We start from the raw sequence: 27,697 nt of genomic DNA on the forward strand, positions 1-27,697 counted from the left end.
CCATCATATTATCTGCAAAGAGTTATAGTTTAGTTTCCACTTTTTGCATTCTTTAATCCCCTCAATTTCTTTTTCTTCTCTAATTGTACTGCTAGCATTTCTAGCGCAGTATTAAATAATAGAGGTGATAATGGGCATCCTTGCTTCACTCCTGATCTTATTGTGAAGGCTTCTAACTTGTCCTTGTTGCAGATGATACTTGCTGATGGTTTTAATATATGCTGTTTATTATTTTGAGGAAGGGCCCTTCTATTCCTATACTTTCTAGTGTTTTCAGTAGGAATGAGGGTTGTATTTTGTCAAAGGCTCTTTTTGCATCTATTGAGATAACCATGTAATTTCTATTGGTTTGATTATTGATATGGTCACTTATGTGGATGATTTTCCTAATATTAAAGCATCCTTGCATTCCTGGTTCAAATTCCAACTGGTCATACGGAATAATCCTTCTGATAACTTGTTGAAGTCTTTTTGCTAGTATTTTATTTAAGATTTTTGCATCCATGTTCATTAAGGAGTTTGGTCTATAGTTTTTTCCCTTCTGTTTTTGGTCTGCCTGGCTTTCGATTCAGTACCATTTCCAGTCTTCTTATACTTTACTCCCCTTCATGTAACACTGACTTTGCTGTTCTTCACACGAGACATTCCATTTGCAGATTCTAGGCATTTTTCACTGACTATCCCCTTTACTTAGAATGCTCTCCCTCTTCATTTCCACTAGCTTCTTTGGCTTCCTTCAAGTCTTATCTAAAATCTTACCTTTTTCAAGAAACCTTTCCAGGCCTTTAATATTAATACCTTTCCTCTGAGAATGATCCTAGTTTATTCAGTACATATCTTGTTTATATGTAGTTGTTTGCATGTTGTCTCCTCTATTAGACTGAATTCCCCTGAAAGCAATGACTTTTTTTTGTCCCTCTTTGCATCCCTAGCACTTGTTGCACAGTGCTTAGCACATAATAGATGATAAATAAATGCTACTGGACAACCTTATCACAGTCACCTGAAAAATACTCATATTTGCAATATGTGCTTTTATTGTTGTGAGTTCCTTAGAATAATTGAAAATGCCATGTAGTCTCACATTTATATTATAGTTTCTTTTCCTCTTCTTTTTGACTTTGAGCCTAGCCCTTTACTTATATACAATACCTATCCCAGATAACTACTTCAGATATACTTGTCTAATGCAGTTTTGGTGGAGAGATCAATTGCTTTCAAGCAACTATGAATATCATTGAGGAGGTCCAATAGTTTTTCTAGACAATTAGCCTGGCAGACTGCATGTCATGTTCAAATAAGAATATTTGGAGAATCCTTTTATTTTACTCATTCTAGATTTAGTTCTTGAATGTTAAATATTTCATTTTGATGTTAGTTGAAAGCTTTTAAGTCGATAAGGAAGTGATCCTCTGTAACATTTGTGAGAATTATCGTTAAGTCATTTGAGCCAATTTCTGTTAACCTGCAAAAGATTGTAATGTGTGCTGTATGGCACAATGTGGAATTTCTCTTGTAGTCATCAAATGACAATAGGCAAACTGAACGATCTACTTATCTAATGAGAAGACATAGTAAGAGTTTTATTTGAAAGAGCATAATATGTAAGGATGAATAGTAACTAGTCTTTCCTTTTCTATAAATTTAAACTGTATTGCCATCTTAAATGCAATCATCTTTTGTTTTTCTTTTTTAGCCTCAGCCAAATAGCAAATATAAAACTAGTATGTGCCGAGATCTGCGACAGCAGGGAGGGTGTCCAAGAGGAACAAATTGTACATTTGCTCATTCTCAGGAAGAGCTTGAAAAGTAAGTATAAGGATTTTGCCTTATGGTGGTTCAATGTACTGACTTCTTAAAATTATAGAAATGTAATGATACATTTATTGATTTTTGTAATAAATTTAGAGAGTGCAGATAGTCTCACTTTCTAAGGGCTTCAAATGGATACATTTCTGTTTGCCATTTGCCAAAGAATTAAAAGAATGTCAAAAATATATTTTTGCTGTCTCTACCTTGGTTCCATAGTTGATTGAGGACCAGCATTCCCATTAAATTAAATATGGGCAAGCTTTTCATTTAAGGAAATACATAAAGAAACTGTGATTTTTTTGTTGGTTTGAGGGCTCCTTCCACCAACTTAAATAACATATGACCTGGCAGATGATCTTCCAGAGATGTTTTAATGGAAAATTGTTGTCAATCCAAACTTCACTATTATATAAGTAGCATGGGCTGGAAGATATACTTGAATTGTTTAAGGGCCCTTATCCAGTTTTTATCTTACAATGGAAGCCCTGGAAGAAGTCCTTTTAGTCCTATTTGCTCTGCCCCTAATACTACTGCACTATCCCCAATATGCTGCTCAATATGTTCTATAACCATAAAAACTCTGAAATAGCATAAGTAGCATGCCAGTACATAAATGCAAATATTCAGAATTACTGTCCTGTTAATAAGATGACTTCCTTTTATTTTGTCTTGGCTCCACATACTTTACTCCTGAGTTCTTCAATTATTTCAATAAACAACCATTTATTAAATATGCACTGTGTGCCAAGAACTATCAGAGGTGTTGGGAATACAAAGACAAAAAATGAAACAGGATAAATGAAAATAAGTACAGTGTGTAGTTAGGAAAGGCTTTATGTAGGAATTAGAGCTTGAGCTGAGTATGGAAAGAAATTATTCTATGGGATTGTAGTGAGAAGGAAAGGCATTCTAGAACAAAACAAAAAGGAGATATGGAGTATTCTATAAGTAAAACAACAAAGTCAGTTTGGCTAGACCAGAGGTATTATGACTTCAGGTAGCCACACAGTATAGGGGGAGCCAGATTAAAATGTAATTAGGAAATGTTAAACAAAATAAATAAAGGTAACGATACAACATAAGTAATTTTTTTCTTTTCTCTTCTTTTTTTCCTTTTTTTTTTAACCCATAACTTCTGTGTATTGGCTCCTAGGTGGAAGAATGGTAAGGGTGGGCAATGGGGGTCAAGTGACTTGCCCAGGGTCACACAGCTGGGAAGTGTGTGAGGCCAGATTTGAACCTAGGACCTTCCGTCTCTAGGCCTGGCTCTCAATCCACTGAGCTACCCAGCTGCCCCCAACATAAGTAATTTTAACTTGTGGCTTGCTAGGTATTTTGAGGAAGAATCATTTCCTATTTGAATTTGAAATCCCTTGTCTAGAGTTGTAAAGGATTTTCATGTCTGAAAGAAGAATTTATATTTGATCTCATGAGTTATGGAGTCATTGGAGTAGAGGAGTTTTATGGAAAGACTTGAACTTAAGAAAAATAACTTTGGCAGCTATGAGAGGATGAATTAGAATGAGGACAGCTTGGAGCAGGGATGCCAGTTAGAAGGCTCTTAAGATTAGTCCTAATGAGAGGTGATGAGGACCCTGAAGTGGTAGCTGCATGAGTTAGTGAGATGGGGACAGATGCTTTTGTGCTTTCACAGTATGTGAGGGGAAAGTACATGAAATAAATCTGTAAAGATAAGCTAGAGTCAGATTTTGTAGAGTTTTAAGTGTTAAGTTTTTATTATATCTCAGTCACTGAAGCTTTTTGAGCAGGGTAGTGATATAATTAGATTTGGATTTTAGGAATACTAATTTGACAGATGTATGGAAGATGGATTGGAGAAGAGTTAGGAAGCTATATAATAGTTTTGGAAATAAGTGAAGAATTTTTAAATTATGGTGGTCATCATGAGAATCTAGACGAAGGAATGGAATCAAGAATTGTTGTAGGTAGATTAAATTGGATATAAATAGGAGATGAAAGTGAAGAGTTGAGGATTCCTCAATAGATCTTATGACATTAGAAGATTGAGAGTTTTAGGAAAAGATGGCAAGTTATGTTTTAGACTTGTTGAGTTTGATATGTTTATGGGATGTCCAGTTAGAGACAAAATAAGTATTTCATGTTGATGTGCAACTTGGAGATCAAGGAAGAGTCTGGGACTGAATATATAGTCAGAGGGCATAAAAGTGGAAGTTGAACCTATAGGAACACATGAGACCCTGGTACAACTCTCCATTGCTCTTTGAATGACAACTTTAATTCTTCAGGAACTGGTTTTCTATAGCTTAATAGACATATAACATCAGAAAAATATTGCCTTTTTTTCTAGGAAAATCACACAACAACTTTCTGAAGGTATTTCAGCCTACTTTCTTTTTCAATTTTGGGCACATTTTGTTGCCATTATATCTAAGCCATTGTATTATATTTTGCCAAAATCTGTGGTTTTTCTGTCTAGTTTTATATATTCATTTAGACAATGGGCATTCTTTATCCCTTTTTTCCTTTATGAAGAGCATTACACCAAACTATTCAGAGAGATCAAAAATCTCATTTTAGAAAGTTATGCAATATCTCCAGGATTGATGCAATTACTATAATATTATCTGTAAACAGGGCCATCTGGAGGATTTCATCATAAATTCTATAGGGAATTGCTTTTCCATTTGAATTTTGTTGCACATCTTTCATGACAGTGTCATACGATTTTGGCAAGTTAGTTATCCCTCTGTCGATATTAATAATCATTAAATAAAATTATTTCCATTTAGTCTTCAAGACATCTTGTATAATTTTGATATTCTTAGAAGAAATTTTGTTGGAGAGTTTTTAAGATATTTTCTACATAGAATACAATAATCTTTTTATAGTCAGACAGTAAGGGCAATGAGATCTTATATTTTTTATACCCTTCAGTCACTAAAGGCTACCTGTTTCCTTCTCATAACTTCAAGGATGCCTTCATATGTGTGTGTAAATTATTCTTAAAAAATTTATAGAGATGGGAAAGTAGGCATATGTGTCAGTACTGAAATTTTCTCATTTACTTAAAAAAACAACAACCCCAAAATATGATTTTTTTTCCCCCACCAGCAAAAGTCTTCTCTGCCTTTACTTGATTTTGTTCCAACTCTACATTTTTATTTATTGCTTTTTGGTTTTCTTAAAAGCTTTTATTGATGCTTTTCACTTTTATATCATTAATTTCACAATATATCTCTTTAAACTTCTACTACCTAGAGCTCCTTTCCTAAAGCTCAACATTTTAGCAAAACAACAAACAAATCAACTGCATGTGACAGCAATCGAAACATTTCACAGCTATTTAACAAAAGAAATAAAGTGGTTTTTTTTTTCATTTCTTCTCTAGGCCTAGCTTCGCATGCATTAGTTACATTACATTCGGTTCTTTTTATTATTGTTATTTATTGCACTTACACTTTGATAATCATTTACCATACTCCCCTTCCCCTTTTAAAATTTATTTTAACATTTTAATGTATTTTTACAAGCACTTATGTTATACATATTATTTTCTTGATTGTGTTTTCTTTGCATCACTTCATCTTGCCTGTTTCTTCGAATTTCTCTTATTTGTTGTTTCTTATGTGCTAATTCCATGACATTATATACCCAAATTTGTTTACCCATTTCCCCATTGTTGAGTATTTTGTTTACAATTTTTGACTATCATGTATATTTTGGGTTTTATGGGAACTTCTTTTCTGTCTTTGATTTACTTAGGATATGTGTCTGCCCCATACTGTGATTCCCTGGATCAGAGCATAGATTGTTTTAGATAGTTTAAAAAAAAAATCTAGATTATTTCCTCTAATGGTTTGACCAGCTACTGGTATATAAGCATGCCTTCCTTCTCTAGTCTCTTTATTATTATTTCTATCTTTTGCCATTTTTGCCACTTTGGAATTGAGGTAAAGCTTTAGTTTTAATTTTCATTTCTTTTTATTATTAGTTTTTTGGAACCCTCTTTCATATGGTTATTGATTGATAGTCTTCAATTCTTACATTGTTAATTGTTAATTTCTTTTTCCTATTAGGAAATAGCTCTTGGTCCAGTATGTTTGTATTAGTATCGTTATATCTTGAGTTTTAGCTGTTTTTTTGGCTATTGGATGCAAAGCTTTTTCTCCCCAAAGAACAATTTTTCCTGATTACATTGATTTCTGTTTTTATAAAAAGTTTTTGATTTTATTTTACTGGAGTTATTTTTATTTTTATCTTGTGGTGTTTTTCTTGTCTGGTTTAATTTGGTTAGGACTTCTTCATTTGTGAAAGGTACCTACACATCCTTTTTCCTCTTAAATTAAAAAACAATGTGACTCTTTATATTTAAATGTCTTCTCCATTTGGCATTTTGTATGTGGTGTAAAAGTGCTGTGTCTAACCCTGTTTTTCACCAAAGAACTTTTCAGTTCTCCCAACAGTTCTTGTTGAATAGGGAGTTATTTCCCCAGTAATCCATACTCTTGAGTTTATCAAACACTAGGCTACTGAGTTTCATTGTTTCATGGTTTTTCTTATTATTTTCATTGGTATAGCTCAACTATATAAATATGGCCATAATTAGTAAGTCATAACTGTAAATAAAAAAAGGTTTTCTACATAAATCTTGAGTGTCACTTGGTAAATTGGCTCTCAGATATTTTGTGCATTTTTTGATATTTTAGGACAGAGACTGTTTCATTTTTGTCTTTTATCCCTAGAACATAGCACTTGGTTTTTGCAATATGATAGGTGCTTAATAAATGCTTGTCAATTGATTAATACTTCTGTTTTTTTTCTTTTTGCTATATATAAATGCTGACAATTTTTGTAGGTTTATTTTATGTACTGCCACTTGGGCTCTTTGTGTCAGTTTCTTTGCTGTTTCTGAATTTTTCTTAGTAAACAATTGTGTTGTCTATTAACACAATTTGGTTTCTATTTGATGTTTATGCCTTTAATTCCTTTCTTTTGTCTTACTCATTTTGCTGTCATTTCTAGAACTGTTATATAAGAGAAAGAAGAGAGGGCATCTTTGCTTTATAGATACAGAAATTTGAAGAATTTATTTCAAGTAATGCTAGCTTTTTTTTTAGTTATATTTTTTTATTACATTCCAAAATGGCCCTTTTAGTACTACACTTTTTAGAGTTTTCAGCATATATTAGTGTTGTAGTTTGTCAAAGTACTTTTTTCTACATCTGACAGAATGTGTTTTTGTTATTTTTATTAGAATTATGGTGATTGTTTTCCTAATATAAACCATTCTTGCATACCAATCTAATTTGATCATACTATTTTTGGAATTATTACTATAGTAACTTCTCTAAAATAAAAAAAAATTTGCACCAATATGCATTAATAATAATTGGTTTATTATAGTTCTCCTTCTCTGCTTTATTCCACCCAGATTTAATCATAGAACTATATCTGTCAGAAAGGAGTTTTATAAGGTGCTTTCCTAATTATTGAGAATAACATATAACATAGATTTAAGTTGTAAAAATTAATGATAAAATTCACTTGTAAATCCACCTATCAGTTTTTTTCTTTTGTAGTTCTATATTGCCTTGTTCTATTTTGCTTTTTGAAGTTCTTATGTTTAGAAATTCTCTTTCATGTTTTGTTAATTTGGGTATTTCATATTTTTGTAGATAATCATCCATTTAAAAAAACTTAGGTTTTGCTAGTATATAATTGTGAATAGTAGTTTCAAGTAATTATATTAATTTCTTTCTTTTGAATTCACTTTGCTCATTTAAAAATTTTAACAATTTTATTTTCTTTTTAACATTGGTTAAATGTTTATCAATTTAGTTTGTCTCTTCAGAGTATCAGCTTTTAATTTTGTTTATCATTTCTGTCGTCTTTGTTTTTTATCTCTAATTTTCAAGATTTCTTCTTTTGTGCTTATTTTATTTGTTAATTTGTTGGTTCTCTAGTTTATTAAATTGAATACTCAGTTTATTAATCCTCTCTTTTTCTATTTTGTTAATGTATGTTTTCAGAGATATAATTTTTCCTCTGAGGACTGCTTTAGCTGCACCCCCAAAATTTTGGTATGTTGTCTCATCATTATTGTTCTCTTTCACATAGTTGTTAATTGTTTCTATGATTTGTTCTTTGATCCAGTCATTATTCAGGATGCCATTATTAAGTCTTCATTTTGGTTTGTATATTTTGCTTATATTTCTTGTATCAATGGATATTTTATTGGGTTATGATCTGTAAAGTATGTTATTATATTTTTGCCATTTTACATTTGTGTATTATTATTTGTGACCCAACAAAGTCTGTTTTTGTAAAAGTTATCATGTGATGCTACAAAATATGTATGTTCCTTATTTTTTCCATTCAGATAGTGATAGAATTGATAAAGCATTTAAAAAGTTCTATAGAGGGAAGGGAGGAGGCACAAAAATGATTTAAAAAAAAAATAAAGCAGTTTGCTAATACCTGTATAACCTTAAGCATTACAAAATCAAGATGTAGTAATTGTTGAGTTTCTTGTACAGCCTTCTGTAGTCAACATATTTTGAGATGTTTGTGATTTTTTTTTTGATGATTGAATTTAAAAAGAAATTTAAACTCAGATCTTTTGACTATAATTTCTAAAGTCTGTTCAGTTCTATATTTTTCTTCCATTTAGCTTTATAACAATTTTATTCAACTTAGAGAAAGGAATATTGTAACTTCCTATAATATGTTAAAACCTATCTTTTTTTAAGCATTTATGAATTTAAATGCAGTGTAGTTTAGTCAATATGTTTACTCTTAATAATGATTAATTATATTTAATCTAATTTCCTTGTTTTAGCTAGTCTTAACATTTATGCTTTCCCTTATGGTATAATTACAATTCCTATAAGTATTTGCAGAAAACAGTTGTTTTCTTATCCATTCTGCCATCCACTTACATTTTAGATTCTGTTGCCTAGTTTTTTGTCTTCCTCAGTTTATTTTTTTTTTGTATTTAATTTATACTTTTAATTTTTCTTTAAGTTAGCACTTTGTCCCTGGGATTAGTTTTGCTTCTCTTGCTTTGATGGTAGTCTGTTCCCATAAGCCCTCTCTGCTGTTCCTAGATATCTTCCCTGTCTCAAGTTCCTTTAATAAAATTCTTAATTTTCTTTCCTTCCCCCTGTCCTTCCTTCTTAGCTTTCTTTTTTTCCTTCCTCCTTACCTGTTCCAGCTCAGATAAGTATGTAATTCAAAATCTTGCTTTTTTCCCAGTGCCCTTGCCTTTTTAAATAGCATTTTTTGGTGACATTTTCCAGGAGAGTCTTGACCTTTTCGGAAAAAAAAAAATGAAAGAAAGAAAAACATTTACTATGTCTTTTTTCCTTATTATATCCCCTTTGAGGCTATTCTGATTTCTTTTCTCCTGTGTAGTACTTCCAGAATAACAGATTTTATTCTTCATCTTTTTTCCTATTTTGACATTCATATTTTTAGATCTTATTCCATCCTAACCTTCATATATTTCTTATGTTTATTTCATTTTTGTTTCTGTTGTGGTTTTTTATATGCTTATGCTTTATTTTACAAATATCAGTTCATGAAGTAGTATCATTTGGTGGCTATGACTCTAACTCTTCCCCTTACCATGTTTCTTCTGTTTTCCTATGAACAAATGATCCCATATCTTGATCTTTTTATACTGCCCCATACTTCAGTCCTCCTTCTCCCATACCAGCACACACTTACAGACACATATTATTTTGGGGGCTGGTTTTCTCTGGGTAGTGATAACTGTTCTTACTCAGCAAAAGTGATCTGTTATTGGTCCCATTTTCTCCTGATAAAAGTCCATTAAAGTGTTCTATTATAATGTTGTCTCCTACTACAGATACCTTTCCTCACCTTTATCTTTCATTATAGATCTGTCTAAAGCTACAACCATGAATTTCCCCTTCTGAGGTTAGACCCATTTTCTAATCCCTATTTCAGTCTCTCTTTTCCATTTATTTTATTCTAAAGTTTCTCTTTTATCACTAACTTAAACATAACCATTTCAGTATACAAAGAAGAAAAAAGAACTCTATGAAACTTTAAAAAAAAATTAAAAAAATGTATTTTAGACTTCACATAGTAATAAAATATATCTCTGAACTTTTTTGTATTCTAATTTTTTATATAACACACTGATACACACATACAAGATAAATTTGAGCCTGAGTAATTTTAATATACATTTTTTGGTTTTGTTTGAATATTTCCTCAATCACACTACCATATCTTAAAACTCCCCCTTTTCCCTTTCCTATCCCACCCTCTTAAAATATTTTAAAATGAGTTTTTTATTTTTATTTTTTAAATATTTAAACTGTTATTAAAAATAAGTTTTATTGAATATTCTGTTCTTACATCATCATAATTATCCCAAGTATCTCTCCTCCCAGAGAGCCTTCCCACATAAATATTTTTTAAAAAGGAAATAGATAATTAGCACAACTGATCTATGAATTATAAAAGACCAAAAACATATCAGCACTTGTGGACCTCCTGCCTCTATGAAAGGGTGGGTCAAGAGTGTTCTCTCATACCTCTTCATTCAAATCCTGATTGTTCACTATAATTTTGTTATGTTTTCTTTTGAGTTTTTGGTATGTTCTCTTTCCATTTACATTATAATTATTTTGTATATTTTCTTGGCTGTGCTTGTTTTAGTTAACATCACTTCATATACATGTTTCTATTTTTTTCTATATTCACTTCATACATTGTTTCCTATAGCACAATTTATTCTATTACATTCATGTACCACACTTTGTTTAGCCATTCTCCAATCAATGGGCATCTACTTTGTTTATAATTCTTTGCTAGCACCAAAAATGCTGCTATAAACATTTTCATGCCTGTGGAAACTTTATTCTTAACAAAGGCTTCATTGTGTGATCCTTTCTTTTTAAATGAAATTTTATTTTTTCATTGAGCAAAAAGCTTTCTCTTCAATTTCTCTTGACCTTTTCGGAAAAAAAAAAGAAAGAAAGAAAAACAGTTGTCAGTTTAACACACACACACACACACACACACACACACACACACACGCAAAATAAATGTCCCTACTGCTAATGTCTAAAAAGAAAATTTCTGTTCAATGATTCTATCACCTCTCCATAATGAGGAGGTGGGTGGTAGGCATGTTTCATCATGAGTTCTCTGGATAGTGGTTGGTCATTGTGTTGATCAGAGTTCTTCAAACTTCTTTGCCTTTGCAATATTTTATTATTGTATTAGTTATTATCCTGATTATTATTACTGTATATCATATCTTAATGTTTTCCCAGGGTTCTCTGAAGCAATCCCTCTCATCATTTCTTGTGTCACTATGCCATTATGTTACATTTTTGTATACCATATTTTGTTCAGCTATTTCCTTACCCTCATAATTTTCTGTTCTTTGCTATAAATTTTGTAAATATAGGTCTTTTTCCTTGTTATTTGATCTCTTTGAGATATAGACAGACATAATATAGTGGTAGAGCTGTATCAAAGGATATATAAAGTTTAAGGATTTTTTTTTTTTTGACATAGTTCCAGAATGACTGGACTAGTTTGTGGTTCCACTAACAAACAATTCATTAATCTTTTTGTTTTTCCACATCTCTAGGATTTTTTAGCACTCCTTTTTTTTTTTTTTAAATGTACTTGGTCGATACAATTAGTAAGAGGTGAAACCAAGAGATATTTTAGCTTTCATTTTCTATTAGCAATTTGGAGTATTTCTTCATTTGGATATCTTGAATTTCTTTTTTTTCTTGAAATTTGACTTCATATCCTTTTATTATTTGTTGGTTAGATAATGAAAGCAATTATTGTAAATTTGAAATAGTTTTCTGTATATCTTGGAAATGAGTGTTAATAGTGAAACTTATAAAGCTTTTTTCCCAAGATAGGTTCTCCTAATTTTTTCTGTTTTGATTTTTTGCAAAAACTTTTACATAATCAAAATTATACATTTTATCTTGTTATCATCCTTTTCCTTTATTTGTTTCTGAACATTGTGTCTATCCATGTATCTTGACCTTTCTTCTACCATTAACTTCAGTGCATATCTACTCTCTTGTTCAGATAAGAGTAAGGCTCATGAGATACTCTCTCCAATTTCGCCTCCATGTTTGCAAGCTAGTTTTCTAGTATATTTCAGTTATGATATACAGTAAGTTCAGGGACAGCTGGGTGGCTCAGTGGATTGAGAGTCAGGCCCAGAGACAGGAGGTCCTGGGTTCATATCTTGTCTCAGAAATTTCCTAGCTGTGTGAACCGTGGCAAGTCACTTAATACCCATTGCCTGGCCCTTACCATTCTTCTGCCTTAGAACCAATACACAGTATTGATTCTAAGGTGGAAGGTAAGGGTTTAAAAAACAAAACAGTAAGTTCTCTCCTTCATTTCTTAATTAATATTTTCATTTTTGCTTCCTTTTTTCTCACTTAAAACTAAACAAAATCACACTTCCTTTCTATGTTCTCTCTTTGATCCCCTTAAGATAATAGGATTATAAAGGGACAATGGTCTCTTCTTCCCATTAGGACTTGTTTATTTATTTATTTATTTCCTTCAAATTGCTCACATATATCTGTCTTAATGTGCTTGACTCCTTAGGGTTGTTTCAGACATTCAACCAAGTTCTTTTTTTCTCAATAAAAATGCTTAAAGGTATAAATTTTTTTCCACTGTAACATTATAAGTTTTTCATTTCTGAATATCCTATTCAGAATAGAATAACTATGCATGATTATAAAACATTTCTTTTTCCTGCTTTTTGATGTTTCCTAGTCCAAGGTTTTCTTTTCTTTGTAACATTTGCCATATTATCTTTATGATCTTCAGTAGTTTCCTTGATATTTTATCTTTTTTCTTCCTGGCTACTCAAAGTATTATTTCTTTGACTTACAAGCTCTTCATTGTGACTAACAATTCTGCATGTATTCAGTTTTCAGTTTGTTCCAGGAGGTAGATTCTTTATATTTCAATTTTGGCCTCTAGTTCTTATAGTCTCGGTGAGTTTTCTTTTTTGATTTTTTAAAATTTGACACCCAAATTTTTTGTTCGGTCATAGTTTCAGGAAGTCTGATGATTCTTAAATAATCTCTCCTCATTCTTTTCCATGTTCACATGTTTTTAATAATTAATATTTAATGTGGCCTTCTATTTTTTCATCTTTTAATTTTAATAAATGAATATATTTGTTCTGGTATCATTGAATTACTTAAGTTCTTCAACATTCTGTTTTTCTGGAGACCCAGACCTTGATTAAGGTTTTCTTCCTTCTTTTATAAGCCATTTATTTCCTCTACTGTTTCATTTTTTCTCCCTTATTTTAGCTTTTATATCATATCTTCCATCAATTTTTGAATTCTTTCTGACCAAACTGCTTTTGATGGAATACTTAATATAATTATTTTAGAACAATTTTCTTCTTCAGATTATCTTAACCTATAGTACTTTTTCATTGTATTAATTTTCCTTCATTATTTACATCTTAATTCATAGTTTCTGGATTGGAGATTTTGTGCAAAGATGGGCCCCCTCTGCCTTTCCTTGCCATCTAAGATAGAATGAGTAGGCTCAGGTCCTGTTTTTGACAGAGGCTCAGAAGTTAAGATATTATTGGACTAGATCTGTGTGTCACCTCCACAAACCCTACTATATTCCAAAAGCCTATTTTCTTCTGAAGTTATTAATCAAGTGTCTGTGTATAGAAGGTGTCTTCCCTACAATAATTTTGAGAAGCTACCTAGGCCAGACCCTGTATCCTTCCCTAGCCTGCCTCCTTCTGTACTCTTGGCATAGAATTAAGAAGTATGTGGAGTTGGGCCCCAGTGAAAAAGTCCCATCTCTCATTTTAACCTTGCCCAGGAGCTTGTGCTGATCTCTTCCCTTCTCCTGGTGCCATTATCTATAGGATGTCTGAGGCTTTGGCACCGTTTCCTGGTACATTCCTCATGCAATAGAGGATTCTCATGTTTCCCTTTAATTTTCTTTAATCTTCGTTTCATTTGATACTTTGTTTCCTTATTCCTGAGGTAGTTCTGGGGTAGCCTTTTTTTGACTGAAACTTTGTTGCCCTTTTTCCAGGGAGAGGCTAAAGAAATAACTATCAATTTTCCATTATTCCCTGGGCCTGATGAGGGAACAACCCCAATTCATCACTGTCTTTGTGGCTTAACTTCCCTTTTGAGCAACTTCCTACCATTAACACTTCTAGAAAAGTTATTGATTGATTTATAAGGGAACATAGCTTTAGGTTTGTGGTATATTCAGTTTTTTCCCTTTTCCTAATTTTTCATTTAATTAACAAGACTTTACTAAGTGCCTACTCTTCCAGATGTGAGTCATAAACTCAAAGAATGAAATTTCTTACTCTGTGGAACCTCTAATCTAATGGGAGAGGTATCAGAATTACAAAAATATGTGTGTAGGAAATGTAAAAGGATAAAAATAAATGAAATAGTTAAATCTAGGTTTGTCCAGAATTGAGGGCCCCAAGCGTTGAATGAGGAAACTTTATGTAGAAGGTGATGCTTGAGTCATATTCAGAAGGTAAAGATCTATGAGGCTAAAGTTAGGAGAGAATGCATTCTAGCCAGGTGGAATGAACAGTGAGGAGACATGAAGGTGAAATATAAAAATACTGTGTATGAGAAACAGAAAGGAGAATATTTCCCTGCCTTGATCCTGTTTTATTTTTTTATTTTAAGTAATATTTTTAAGCATAAAATTTTTTTCTTGATAATTGCACTCAATTTACTATTTCTTTTTTTTTGGTATTTACAAATTAATTTTTCAGCTTCATATTGATTCTAAAATCATTATTTTTTTCTTTGCCTTTGAGTCTCACTCTTGGTTTACCTTTTTTGAAGATAAATTTTCTACATTGCTTTGCTCTCTTAAAATTTTAGTCTTTTTTTCCCCTATAGTTTGCTTTATAACTTCTCTCCCCATTGTTTGGTTCCTTCCTCTTTACTGGGTGAACAGACTTCTATTGCTAGACATCTTCAGCATTCTCTTCATTGGAATATGTGTGGGCCTATTCATGGCCCTTATTGGAATCATCCCAGTTTAGTTTTCTCAGAACTGTAGTTCCCTTTCCTTCAGGCACAGAATTACCCAGGGCTTCTCTTTTGCTAATAACTGTGCTGCCATCTCCCCCAAATTCCCTCTTAAGTTGCAATACTTTTCTTTAGTTTAGATGTGTAGAATCATTGTATTCTGCTTCATGTAGGGTGTTGGAGCATACAGTGAGTCACTTTTGTGGGGGAATTGGGCAGAGATGTCCTCTTCCACATATAGCCCAGACCTTAAAACACTAGCCTTTAAAGTTGCTTCCTTTGGTGGTGCCTGGCAAGTAGTGTAGTATAATTCTGGATATAGACTGAGTAGAACTGTAATGTTTTAGTCTTCTGCTGTTATTTCATTAGATTCTTTTTGTATATGTCTTGTGTATTCAACTTTAATTACTACATAGTTGATGCATATTTTCTTAGTTTTCTACAAAAAATTATTTTTTTAGTTATGTGAACTTTACAAATGAATTTTACAACTTAAACTTTTCTCTATACAAAGAAAAGTACTGCATATGAAGCCCTAAATTTAATGGATTATAGAAATTGGTAGGTGTTTTCTAATAGCAGAGATTGGAGGGTTTTGGGTTTTTTTTTTTTTGCATTTTTGTTCTAATGTTTCAAATTTTTTTGTTTCAACACTCCTGCTTATGTCCTTTTCTGAACTTCATTCAGCTTTTTAAATAATGATTCATTGACATTCTTTTCCTTTTTAAAGTTTTACTATAACTACCTCTCCATATCTTCTTAACTCTCTTCCTCTCACTAGACCTCCAAACAAAATAAGCCTCTTATAACATAGTCACACGAATCAAATTCACACCTTTTCTCTATCTGAAAATATTTATCTCATTTTTTTAAGGCTATTTTGATCAGTATGCAAAGAAGTCCCATTTTTTAATCACATCCTTTGTTTTCTATAGTGCTATTTCTACTTTTGTCATGCATTATGTATCAGAGACTATCATTAGAGTACCCTTATGATTACTCTCTTAGTATTGGTTTTGGACCCATAAGTTTGACACAGAAATCTTCACAGATCTTTTCTATTATCACATTGGTGTCTTATACGTTTCTTCTTTTAATGAGTTCTGCATGATCTGGCCTATTGGGGTTTCCCATTACATAAAATATAAACTTGTTTTCATTCCAATACTTACTAATACTGCTCATTAGCCTTTTCCATTTCTACTGTGTGGTTGTTGTTGCTTGATGATTTCAGTCATATTTGACTCTTTGTGACCACCTCTGGGGTTTCCTTTGCAAATTGACTAGAGTGGTTTGCCATTTCCTTCTCCAACTCATTTTATAGATGAGGAACCTGAGGCAAACAGGATTAAACGACTTGCCCAGGGTTACACAGTTAAGAAGTGTGTTGAGTCAGATTTGAACTCAGGAAGAGAAGTCTTCCTGGTTCCAGTACTGGTACTCTGTCTGCTGTGCTACTTAGCTCCCCTTCTATTGTGCAAAATCTTAAGTTTATAGTCTAATCCTGTGCTTGTATGTTGTTTTTCCATTTGTCAAAAAGATTTAAGTGTTTTCTGGATGAAGCAAGTGGCTCTTGCTTTTCTTCCTTGGTGACAAATGGTTAAACTTTTTTATGAAACAGTGATCGTCTAAACAATGTATCTTTTATCCATTAATCGTTTTTTATAGTTAGCTGTGGCATGACAATACATAGATAACTGATTCAGAAATAAGTCCCTCAGTGGTTACCAGTTATTTCTGATATTAAAATATCACTTCCATATTTTGTGAAAGTAATTTGATGATCATCATGTCCAAAATCCTCCTTTTTTTCTTTGAGAAAGAATTCATGGTATCTACATGTGAGACTTCTCTTTATTCTATTAGCCATTTCTCCCATGTTTTTCATCATTCTTTTTGCCATCCTCCATTGTGCATTAAAGCTGTAGAGTGTTAAAATCTATGTTGATATAATTTGGAATGTCAAGGTGAATTCTTCATAGTTTTTCACCCTCCTTTATCTTCATCCACAAATGTGGACACATAAGATGTAATTAATTATCTTTACAGTGATCTTCCTGAAGTTATTCATCTACAGCAGTGCAATATGCAGTGAGACTAAGCATTTGAAATTTATTGATCCCTTTTATTTTAACATTACAGTTATTTCCAATTTGTTGCTTTCATCCTATGTTGTGAATTTTCTCTTGTGACAAAGAAAATTATAGTTAGGCAAAACCAAAACAGTGACTTTTGCAAAATGAAATGATGCTTTTTATTATCTTTGGACCCATAATAAACCTGATGCTCTTAATTCCTTTTTTGCCTCTCAGAGGAGAGGCATTATTTGTCCATTTAAATGCAATTTTCTTATATCATGCATATTGCGATTGAGATAATTTAGTTCTTCTTAGCTCCTTCTGCCCCCTTTCTGCCACTGTGCCACCATCACTACAGAAATAATTAACTGGATTTTGATCATTAAAAGTTTTTTATTTAGCGAAAAGAATTTTTTTGTTCAATAAATTTTCATGAAATTTGTCAGTGTTAAAATATTTGATTAATTTTCATGAAAAATTTATTTGAATAAAAAATGCTTAAGCTTTCTCGGTATATGCCAAATCTTCAAGGGTTAAAAAAAAATGTAAATGTTCACATTATTAAAAAAAATTCTACAGGAAATATTGACAAGAGTTACACTTATTGTTTCTGATACATTTAATAAATAACAAATTTCCCTTATGAAAAAAGTCTGAGATAAATCTACAGCATACTATTTTCTGCTTTTTACAGTAGGTCACTATATATATTAAGGTGTACATTATGAGTGTAATTAGAAGTATTTTTAAATGTAATTTTAGATAAAAGTGTTGGCAAACACTTAATAAATGGTAAACATTTATTAAGCTTATTATCTTAATCAGCCAGATTCTCCCCTCTTCTGAAATCTCTTATTATTTTCATGGGCACTAAAACATCCTCCACTTGCCAATTCCATATTATCCTTGTCCCCTCAAACAGCCCATATGTCAGATTTGTTGCTTAGTCTTAGAGTTTTGCCTTTATAACATCTTTTATATATATATGTCCTTTTCTCCACTAATTCCCTGGAACAGTCCATATCACCTTACTGCTGGCAGTAGCCTTCTGGTTTATTTCCTTGCCTTAAGTCTCCTCGCTTTAGTTTATCCTCCACTTAGCTACCAAAGTGTTTCCTGAAGTGTAGTTCTGACCATATTACCTGCCCCCTTCCTCCAATTCCATTGCCTCCTGTTACCTCCAAGATCAAATATGAAATTGTGTTATGCTTCTAAAGCCCTTTATAACCTGATAGATCTACTCACTTTTCTAGTCTTTATATACTTCTCTCTATATATCCAACCACACCAACCTTTTGGCTCTTCCTTTACCTTGGCATTCTACCTCCTGATTCTGTGCCTTTTATCTGAACTCCAGTCTCCATCTCCAAACTTCCCTGATATCCTTCAAGCCTCAGCGGAGCTCAAATTCTAACTTGCTTTTCTACTCCTTCCCCTTCACATTACCCTCCATTGTCTTCCCTCTCAGACTGCCTTCCATTCACACAGCATACATCTTTTTTAAAACCCTTAATTTCTGTCCTTGTAAGAGCTCTTAAGACAGAGGGGCAAGGGCTAGGCAAATGAGGTTTAAGTAACTTGCCCAGGATTACAGAGTTAGGAAGTGTCTGAGGCCTGATTTGAACTCATGTCCTCTCAACTGCAGGCCTCATGCTTTATCATTGGGCTACCTACAAATTACATTTTAGAAGATGAAAACATTGGCAAGATGGAGGATGGTGGATCCGTGAAGGCATCAGGTAGTAGGTAGCACCTGAGATGTGCTTTGAGGGAATTTAGATATTCTAAAAGGCAAAAGTAAGGAGGAAATACAATCCAGACATAGGGTACTAATGGGATAAAAGTGAGAAGAGATGGAATGTCATGGGTAATAACTAGCAGGCTAATATGATAGCAAAGAGGAATATAAAATTACCCTCATTGCCTTGTATTTGACCAGCATTTTGTTGCCCTTTAGTTTTGGTTTATATTGTTGTAATCATTTTGTATATTGTTCTTTTAACACTGTTATCTTTATTTTATCATATCATATAAACCTTACCATGTTTTATTTAATTCTTCATATTCATTGCTCCTTGTGGAACAATATTTAATTACATTTACGTACCATATTTTGTTCAGATTTTCCCCAATCCCTGGGCACAGATTTTATTTTCAGCTTTTTAAAATTAGAAATGGTGCTACTGTGAATATTTTCATGTGTATATATATATTCTTTATTTTTGTATTAACTACCTTAGGGTAGAAACCTCATAATGAGACCTCTGCATTATAATTCATTATGAGCAGTTTAGTAATTTTTCTTGCGTTATATGTTTTTTAAATAGTTGGACCAGTTCGCAGCTTCATTACCAGTTCAACCCCTTCAACAATGAAATTTTCCATCTTTAACCATATTTACTAATACCACAATAGCTCATATTTGTTTTAATTTGTATTTTTCTAAATATTAGTGATTTTGACAGTTTTTGAGATGGTAGTAGTAGTTTACATTGTGTTATATTTTTTTTTAATAGGTATCGTTTAAGGAATAAAAAGATCACGGCAACTGTCCGAACATTTCCTCTCCTAAATAAAGTTGGTGTAAACAACACAGTCACAACCACAGCTGGAAATGTCATTTCTGTCATAGGAAGTACTGAAACAACTGGGAAACTTGTTCCAAGTACCAATGGGATTTCAAATGCAGAAAACAGTGTTTCCCAGTTAATTCCACGTGGTGCTGACACCACATTAAGAGCTCTGGAGAATGTGAAGAAAGTAGGGAAGGTTGGATCCAGTGGTCAGAATATCTCTGGGGCATCTGCAGAATCTGTAACTGAAAAGTAAGTATCATATTAAGTTAAAATAATTCCTTTTGATTCTTTAAACGTCCTTTCTGAATCTTTTGGTTATTTTCAAGAATCATCCTAGTATTGTAAGAAGAAAGCTAGACTTGGTGTCTAGAGTTTTAGATTTGAATTGCAGTTCCAAAATTTGGTAGCCTTTTAACCTCTCTGAGCCTTAGTCTCCTCTTCTATAACATGAAGGCATGTATTCTTACACTATTTGGCAAATGGGGTGATTTTGAGGAGAATACTTTGTATACTTTACAATATTATGGAAATGTTAGTAATTGTTACATTTTGGAGAAAGCAGTTAAAACATTTTTAAAGTATTTTCCTTTGGAATCATGGACCTGAACTAAAACTTAAGTTCAGTTTTATTGTAGTAATACTCTTTTGATAATTTAAGTGTGTTACTTCCATCCATATATTTGGAAGGCTAATTTATATATTATACTCTCAAAGAGTTGCCTGAGGAACTGAAAAATTCACTGAGTTGTTTGTTCACACAGCTAGTACATATCATAGGTAATACTCAAACCCTAGTTCTTGTCTCTGAAGCCAACTATCTATCTATACATTGTACCACTTTGCTTTTCTTAGTAACATTCCAATTTATAGAAAAATTAATCAGTTAATTTTTGAGTTCCTGTGTATTTAGCATTGTCCATATGCTTAAAAGTAATACTAGTTTCATAAAGTAAGATATAACTATGAGCTTGGGGTGGGGGGAGGAGGGGAAGGGGGTAAGTCTTATCTAATTTTTTAGATGAAAAAACTTAGTTGTTGCAGGGAAAATGGTTTGTAAAAGGCCAGAGACATTAATATGTTCATAGAATTCATAGCTAGAAGGGACCTTATAGATTATATAGTCTAGTTCCATTTTGTTGAAGGAAACTAAGTCATAAAGAAATTGCTATTTCTTTAACTTCATAAATGGTAGGAAGAAAGAGAATTAGAATAGAAACACACATCTTTGAAATCTGAATCTGCTGCTTTTTCCCATGTCTCACATTCATTGGTGGAATTTATTTTGAATCCAAGTTTTCTGATTGGTTCTCATTCTGTATGACTTCTTGTATTTTATAATTTTTTTGTGTAATTATCATTAATGCTATCAAATTATATTTGAATGCTTGTGATAGGATAGATGCTATTTAAAGCAGAAGAAAAATTTTACAAGAAGCAGACTTTCTAAATAACCAGGTCTTGAAAAATTAGTATCATATGTGGTGTATAGTGTGATTTAAAGAAGAAAATATTAGACTTGGAATCCTGTGTACCAATTTCAGCTCTTATCAAGGTTTGCTGTGTAAACTTTCGTCAAAGCCTCTTTTTGTGCCTCAGTTTCATTATTGAAAAATGGTTATTTATAAAATTGGATAAGAAGTATTCTATAAACTTTAAAGTACTATAAAAGCTTTCCAGCTTATCTTAAATGAAATCATGATGCTAAAAGTGAGACAAAATATGTGAAATACAAAGTATTCTTCAAATGCAGGGAATTACTTAGTGTGTTGGTATATAATTTTGTTCACATATGAAATGTGAAAAACCCAAAATATTTTAATAAACGTTTGATAGGAGAAGGTATATATGATAACATCAGTCAATTATCAAATATTTCATATCTACTACTTATGCCTGTTTGGTATTTTGTACATACATACAGATGTACATATATATGATAACATCAGGCAGTGATCAAATATTTCACATCTACTACTTATGCCTGTTTGGTATGTTGTACATACAGGTGTAAGTAGCTTCTAGTCAGGGAAGGGACCAAGCATTTATTGAGTACCTACTTTGTTTTAGGAACTGTGCTAAGTACTTTCCAAATATTATCTATCCTTTCCAACTCTGTGATGGATGATGCTGTTATGATCCCAATTTTTTGCAATTGAGGAAACTGAGGCAAATAAAGTGATTTGCTCTAGGCTTATATAGTAAGTTTCTGAGGCAATATTTGAATTCAGTTCTTCCTAACTTCTGGCTCGGTGCTCTAGCCACTCTACCATCTACTTATGTGAAGCACAACAAAAACAAATAATAGAAGACAAAATGTCTAAGTTGCCTGGTTACAAACTAGTAAAGACTATAGAAGTTTAGTTGCAGGGTCACAGACCTCCCAACTTGTGAGTTAAGTGGAGATGTTATCACCTTTGGTGGTTAAATCTAAAGATGGGCAGGGTAGACTTAATCTAATTATAATAGTATCAAAGATGTAATGGGGCCTTTGTGGGAGGTGCCATAATGCAGAATGGAAAATGTGTTCTTTGATTTAAACAACTAGTTGGGTAATCTTAGGTAAGCCTTCTTTCTGCCACAACTTTTTCATGTACAAAATGGAAATAATAGTAGCCTATAAATATCTTTTTTATTTTGGTTCCTTTAAAAATTACCTCCCCTTGTATTGTTTGTTAGATGTTTATCCAATTAATAGTTGCTTTGAAAAGATCAAGCTGAAGAGCAATTAAGAGAGTTTTTGTATTTAATTATTGATATCTAAGGTTTTGGTAAAATAAACAGCAGGCCCTGTATAAAAAATGCTTGTTTGGTTTCCTCCCAGCTTTTATTTGCTTCCAAGAAATAAAAATACTTCTAAAATATCTGTAAACTACAGTCTACAAAACATAAGTTTGTATCTCCTAGTACCATCCCATACTTAAGAGTTAATTTCTACAGCACCCAGCTGCTGATAGAGGCAAATTAGACCAGTCTGCTGTGACGTAAGTGAAGTCCATACTCTGTGTTATACACTTAAGCTATGAAAGCCTACTCTAACTTCAAAAACTTTTGAAGAGAAGGGAAAGGAACATACATTTTAAGTGCCTGTTGTGTGCTAAGTATTTTACAAATATCTCATTTGATCTTTACAAACAACCCTGGGAGGTAGGTGCTATTAATATTTCCACGTAACTGAGAGGTAGACAGAGGTTTAAGTCACTTACCTTACTCTCCTAAAGAGTTCTGAGGCTGAATTTGAACTTAGGTTTTCTGACTTCAGATCCATCCTTCTTTTCCACTATACTGCAATATTGGATACAGAACCCTGTAATCCATCTGGTATAAGGGATATTGTATTCCTCTGTCATTAATTTGTAGGATGACTCTTATAACACATCTCTTAACAAACATTCTCAAGATCATGTCAAAGTTTGACCTAGAGAAGCAATGAGATATATGATTAAGTTGATAGCTACATTTATTTTCTGCCTTCAAAAGAGTTTCTTGTCACCTACCCTGTTCTTAACCTTAAGTGTTTAACCTATATAAAGGTCATTTAATTTAGATGGAGTTATAGTAACTCTATATACATAGTAACCCTCACTTAATTAGCACTGTACTCCGCTCATAATTATTAATAGATGGAGCTGTTTCAGGAAGGAATCTATTGAATTAGGTGTCTTGTGAGGTTTTTCTCCACAATGGAGGAACTTATGTGTAGAAAAGATGACTTGAGTGCTTGAGAATGCATTCATAGGATATCCCATTGTTCACTGGAAGTTTGTCACTGTGAGCCTATACATTGGTATAAAAGTATGTTGTCTAATTTGCCAATTCAGAAATGTCTATTGTATTTTCAGAGAGTGGTTTCATTACCAAATTTGGGGTCTAGAGGAATATCTCTTTTCAGAATAGCTAAATAGCTGTGGACATGGGTTGATTTACCTTTTTTTCCCCCACCAGTAAAATTGGTTCTCCACCCAAGACTCCTGTAAGTAATGTAGCAGCTACCTCAGCTGGACCCCCTACTGTTGGAACAGAGCTGAATTCTGTGCCTCCGAAATCCAGCTCATTTGTAACTAGAGTACCTGTCTATCCTCAGCCCTCTGAAAGCATTCAGTATTTTCCAGATCCAAGGACTCAGATATCCTTTGAAGTTCCACAGTACCCACAGACAGGTAAGTAACTTGTTTTATATATAACTACTCTTAAATTTGTGTTTATATTGAACTTATAAATTAAAAGGAAAATGTTTCTTTCTGTTTAGCTTGCTTTAAAAAAAACAAACAAGTTTTTAATGAAGATAATTCCTGTGAACCAAACATCTGGATGATCACCTAACCAACCAATTAACTAGGTGTTCTGGGTCAGATAAGATAACAAAATTAATGGCAATTCCCTAGAATTAAAATGGCATGTCTGAGGAGAGGAGCTAAAATTTGATAAATATATCTGGCCAATTTTTAAAAAGTTTCCAAAAACATAAGTTGTCAATGACTTCCTTACAGTAGTATAATTGAATATATAGTTTTCTTATGAAGCTGAATAATTAAGATATTGATATTTTGATTAAAAGCAAACTTTCTTTACTTGCAATTCATTGTTGCTTAAGCCTTTTTAAACCATTGAAATCCTGGAGAGTAATGACACCACATTAAAATATACCTCTTTCCAATTTTCAAGGATACTACCCACCACCTCCAACGGTACCAGCTGGTGTGGCTCCCTGTGTTCCTCGTTTTGTGAGGTCCAATAATGTTCCAGAATCTTCCCTCCCACCTGCTTCCGTGCCATATGCTGATCATTACAGCACATTTCCCCCTCGAGATCGAGTGAATTCTTCTCCTTACCAGCCTCCTCCTCCGCAGCCGTATGGACCAGTTCCCCCAGTACCTTCCGGAATGTATGCTCCTGTGTATGATAGTCGGCGCATCTGGCGCCCACCAATGTACCAACGGGATGACATTATTAGGAGCAATTCTTTACCTCCAATGGATGTGATGCATTCGTCTGTCTATCAGACGTCTTTGCGAGAAAGATATAGTAGTTCCCTAGATGGGTATTATCCAATGGCTTGTCAGCCACCTAGTGAGCCAAGGACAACTGTACCTTTACCAAGGGTAGGTAATAAAGGAGATATAGCCTGGGGGCTGGAGGTGGGGGTTGGGGTAGGGTGTTGAGTGAGAGAGTGTGAGAAGGGTAGAGAGGGGTAGAGAAGAACAACAAATTTCAAACAGAGAATTTTATTTATTTTCTCTATTATCTTATTTGACTAGTACTTGTTCCCATAATAGAACATTGAGTGTTTACATTCTCTTATGCTATGTCTCTCACCTTTTTCTTACTATTTCTGTTTAATACCACCTAATACAAATACAAAGCTAGCTCACCTGGAATATTGTAATACCCTCTGGTCACTATTCTGTGTACATTGCCAGAATAGTTTTACCTAATGCAAAAATAATTTTTGTCTTGGTAGTCTACCCAATTCTAAGTAATCTGCTTCTCATTATCTGTTGATATCTATCTTTGAACTGAATTTTACACTACTTCCTTTTGTGTATCTTTGTTTCAGGCAAACTGGACTACTCACTACTTTGAACCTCCTCCCAAGTCTCCTTTTTTGTGCACATGTTTCTCACTACCAAGATGTCTTTTTCTCTTTTAGTCCATTCCCCATCTCTGTTGATAATGTATCAGTCTTTCATGGCATGCCCCCTTCTCAAAGCCTTCCTTAATTACCTCTTCATTTTGAAAATGATTTCATCATCTGATCTTTTATACACTTTCTATGCATTGTATTCTGATTTGTATCTGGGTATATTTCTTACCACCCTTCTATAAGAAAGCTATTTGAGTACAAGGGCCATGTTTTATCTTTGAGTATTCTCATCTCTAACATTGTATGTCGGAGATGTTTAATAAATGTTCTTTCAGTGAATGAATACATGTTCAGTTTATTGGTTATCCTTTTTCATCATTCTTCCCTATCCTACTCTTTTCCTCAACTTGACTTGTTACTGCTCTCATTTCTCTAAATGTTTGAGTTTAAATATATATACACACACATATATTCATACACATATGTAAGGATATATGCACATGGAAAATTCTGTGATCTCTCACCCTTCCCTCTCTTTAAAAAACTATTGTCATAGTGAACTACTTTTATTATCTTGGTATTTCTTTTATTATCTTAGGTATTTCATATTTCACTCTGCTTTTTAGATAACTAAGAATGTTTGGTTCTTTCCCCCTAGGAATCTTGTGGTCATTTGAAGACCAGTTATGAGGATCAGTTAAGACGAAAACCAGAACAGTGGGCGCAATATCATACCCAGAAAGCACCCCTTGTTTCTTCAACTCTTCCTGTGGCAACACAGTCACCGACACCGCCTTCTCCTCTGTTCAGTGTAGACTTTCGAACCGAGGTAGGAAGTTACTTCACTTCATGCCTGTCAGGGTCAGGCTAAACAATCATTTGCTTAAAGGAGAAGTGCTTATTGAAACTAGAATTAGCAGGGTGGAAAATTCCTAAATGATTTTGTTTTAAATTATTACATGGTTAAAAAAATGTCCCTTTCTAGCAGTGTAGATCTCATCAGGAAGAAATGTAGAAATAACTAGTGTAACATGTTATTTAGGTTTGGGGGATGTTGCCATTTTGCTTAGTACTGGCATACCCTTTCAGTTCAGGATGCCTTAAATTTATTTTAGTATTCCTATACCCATTTTTTTAGAGCAAGCTATTTGTTTAACATGTCTTTATAACGGAGTGTCAAAAATCGTATCAAAACAATTGTTTTCCTAAGTGTTATAGAATATCATCTTAACAGAATGATAAGAGATGTTCCATAAATTTTCATTGATATAAAAGTTTACATTTTTTTAAAGCACTACCTGTTTTTCTTTCTGCTCAGTGCTAGTCCTGATTCTCCTTCCCCCTCCCCCAGAGTGAAATGTCGTCCTTCCTCCTACAACTTTCTAAATTTTACTCATCTTTCAAAGTCAAATCCCAGCTCTTTGGGAGCCTTCCCTAGCTGCTTCTGCCTACCTTCATCTCTTTCCTTCTCTTAATTCTTTTGGTTCTATTATTAATGCTAACAGTTTGTCAGTTACTTACTCTCTTACTGATTCATGTGTATAGCCTTTCTGTCCTAAGCATAATATAAACTTGTTGATGACAGGGAACATGTCATATATATTCATATCTCATATTACCTAGAGTGTTTAGATAACGAGGAAATTTTTTTGGTTGGCTTACTTGGATAGTATTAGATTTGCATTATGTGCTCAGGAAGAATGCTAAAGGAAAGATAAATTGGAGACAAAGATAAATTAAAGTTTATTTTTTTAATCAAAGTGACTTAAAATTATTGAAGCCATATTTATTGCTATTTCTCATGTTAATCATAGGAAAACAAACCCAGTTTTTCAGTAACTAAAACCCTCATGACCATAATTACTTCATACTAGTTACAAATTAGTGAATATAACTTTTAAGAGTTGACTGTATTTTGTTTTTTCTCACTAGTTCTCCGAGAATGTAAGTGATGTACGTGGTACAAAATTTGAGGAGGATCATCTTTCACATTATTCACCCTGGTCCTGTGGCACCATAGGCTCTTGTATAAATGCCATTGATTCAGAGCCCAAGGATGTCATTGCTAATTCAAATGCTGTGTTAATGGTATGATTTTTGGGAATAGTGCATGCTGACTCACATTTATGAATGAGCAAAAGTTTTCATTTTCAGATCTTTTAAAGGGAAATACTTGTACCACTTCTTGAAAAAAGATCATTTATTCATTTTATTTATTTTTTTAAATTCAGGATCTGGACAGTGGAGATGTTAAGAGAAGAGTACATTTATTTGAAACTCAGAGAAGGGCAAAAGAAGAAGATCCTATAATTCCTTTTAGTGATGGACCCATTATCTCAAAATGGGGTGCAATTTCTAGATCTTCCCGGACAGGCTACCATACCACAGATCCTATTCAGGCCACTGCTTCCCAAGGAAGTGCTACTAAACCCATCAGTGTATCAGGTACTGTATATTACTACTAATTTCACTTTGTGTATTATAGTTTAGTTTTTTTTTTTTTTAACATTTATTAATATTCATTTTTAACATGGTTACATGATTCATGCTCCCCTTTCCCCTTCAACCCCCCCCCCCGGCACCTACCCC

At 33.0% G+C, this 27,697-nt stretch overlaps 1 protein-coding gene across 4 annotated transcripts in view; it reads left to right on the top strand.

The window, feature by feature from the left end:
• Positions 1–27,697, top strand: part of RC3H2 (ring finger and CCCH-type domains 2) — a 53,819-nt gene that overhangs the window by 21,164 nt on the left and 4,958 nt on the right. For 2 of the 4 annotated variants that reach the window (XM_044661486.1, XM_044661487.1), the window contains exons 8-14: positions 1,697–1,809; positions 19,468–19,776; positions 23,470–23,684; positions 24,190–24,626; positions 25,767–25,937; positions 27,041–27,196; positions 27,340–27,553. In XM_044661486.1, the coding sequence (XP_044517421.1) occupies positions 1,697–1,809; positions 19,468–19,776; positions 23,470–23,684; positions 24,190–24,626; positions 25,767–25,937; positions 27,041–27,196; positions 27,340–27,553 (1,615 nt within the window). Of the gene's footprint in view, positions 1–1,696; positions 1,810–7,823; positions 7,875–19,467; positions 19,777–23,469; positions 23,685–24,189; positions 24,627–25,766; positions 25,938–27,040; positions 27,197–27,339; positions 27,554–27,697 lie in introns of all 4 variants that reach the window. The other 2 variants (XM_044661485.1, XM_044661488.1) reach the window with 2 other exon arrangements.

Source organism: Gracilinanus agilis, chromosome 2, assembly GCF_016433145.1.
Source record: "Gracilinanus agilis isolate LMUSP501 chromosome 2, AgileGrace, whole genome shotgun sequence".
NCBI classification, from domain to species: domain Eukaryota; kingdom Metazoa; phylum Chordata; class Mammalia; order Didelphimorphia; family Didelphidae; genus Gracilinanus; species Gracilinanus agilis.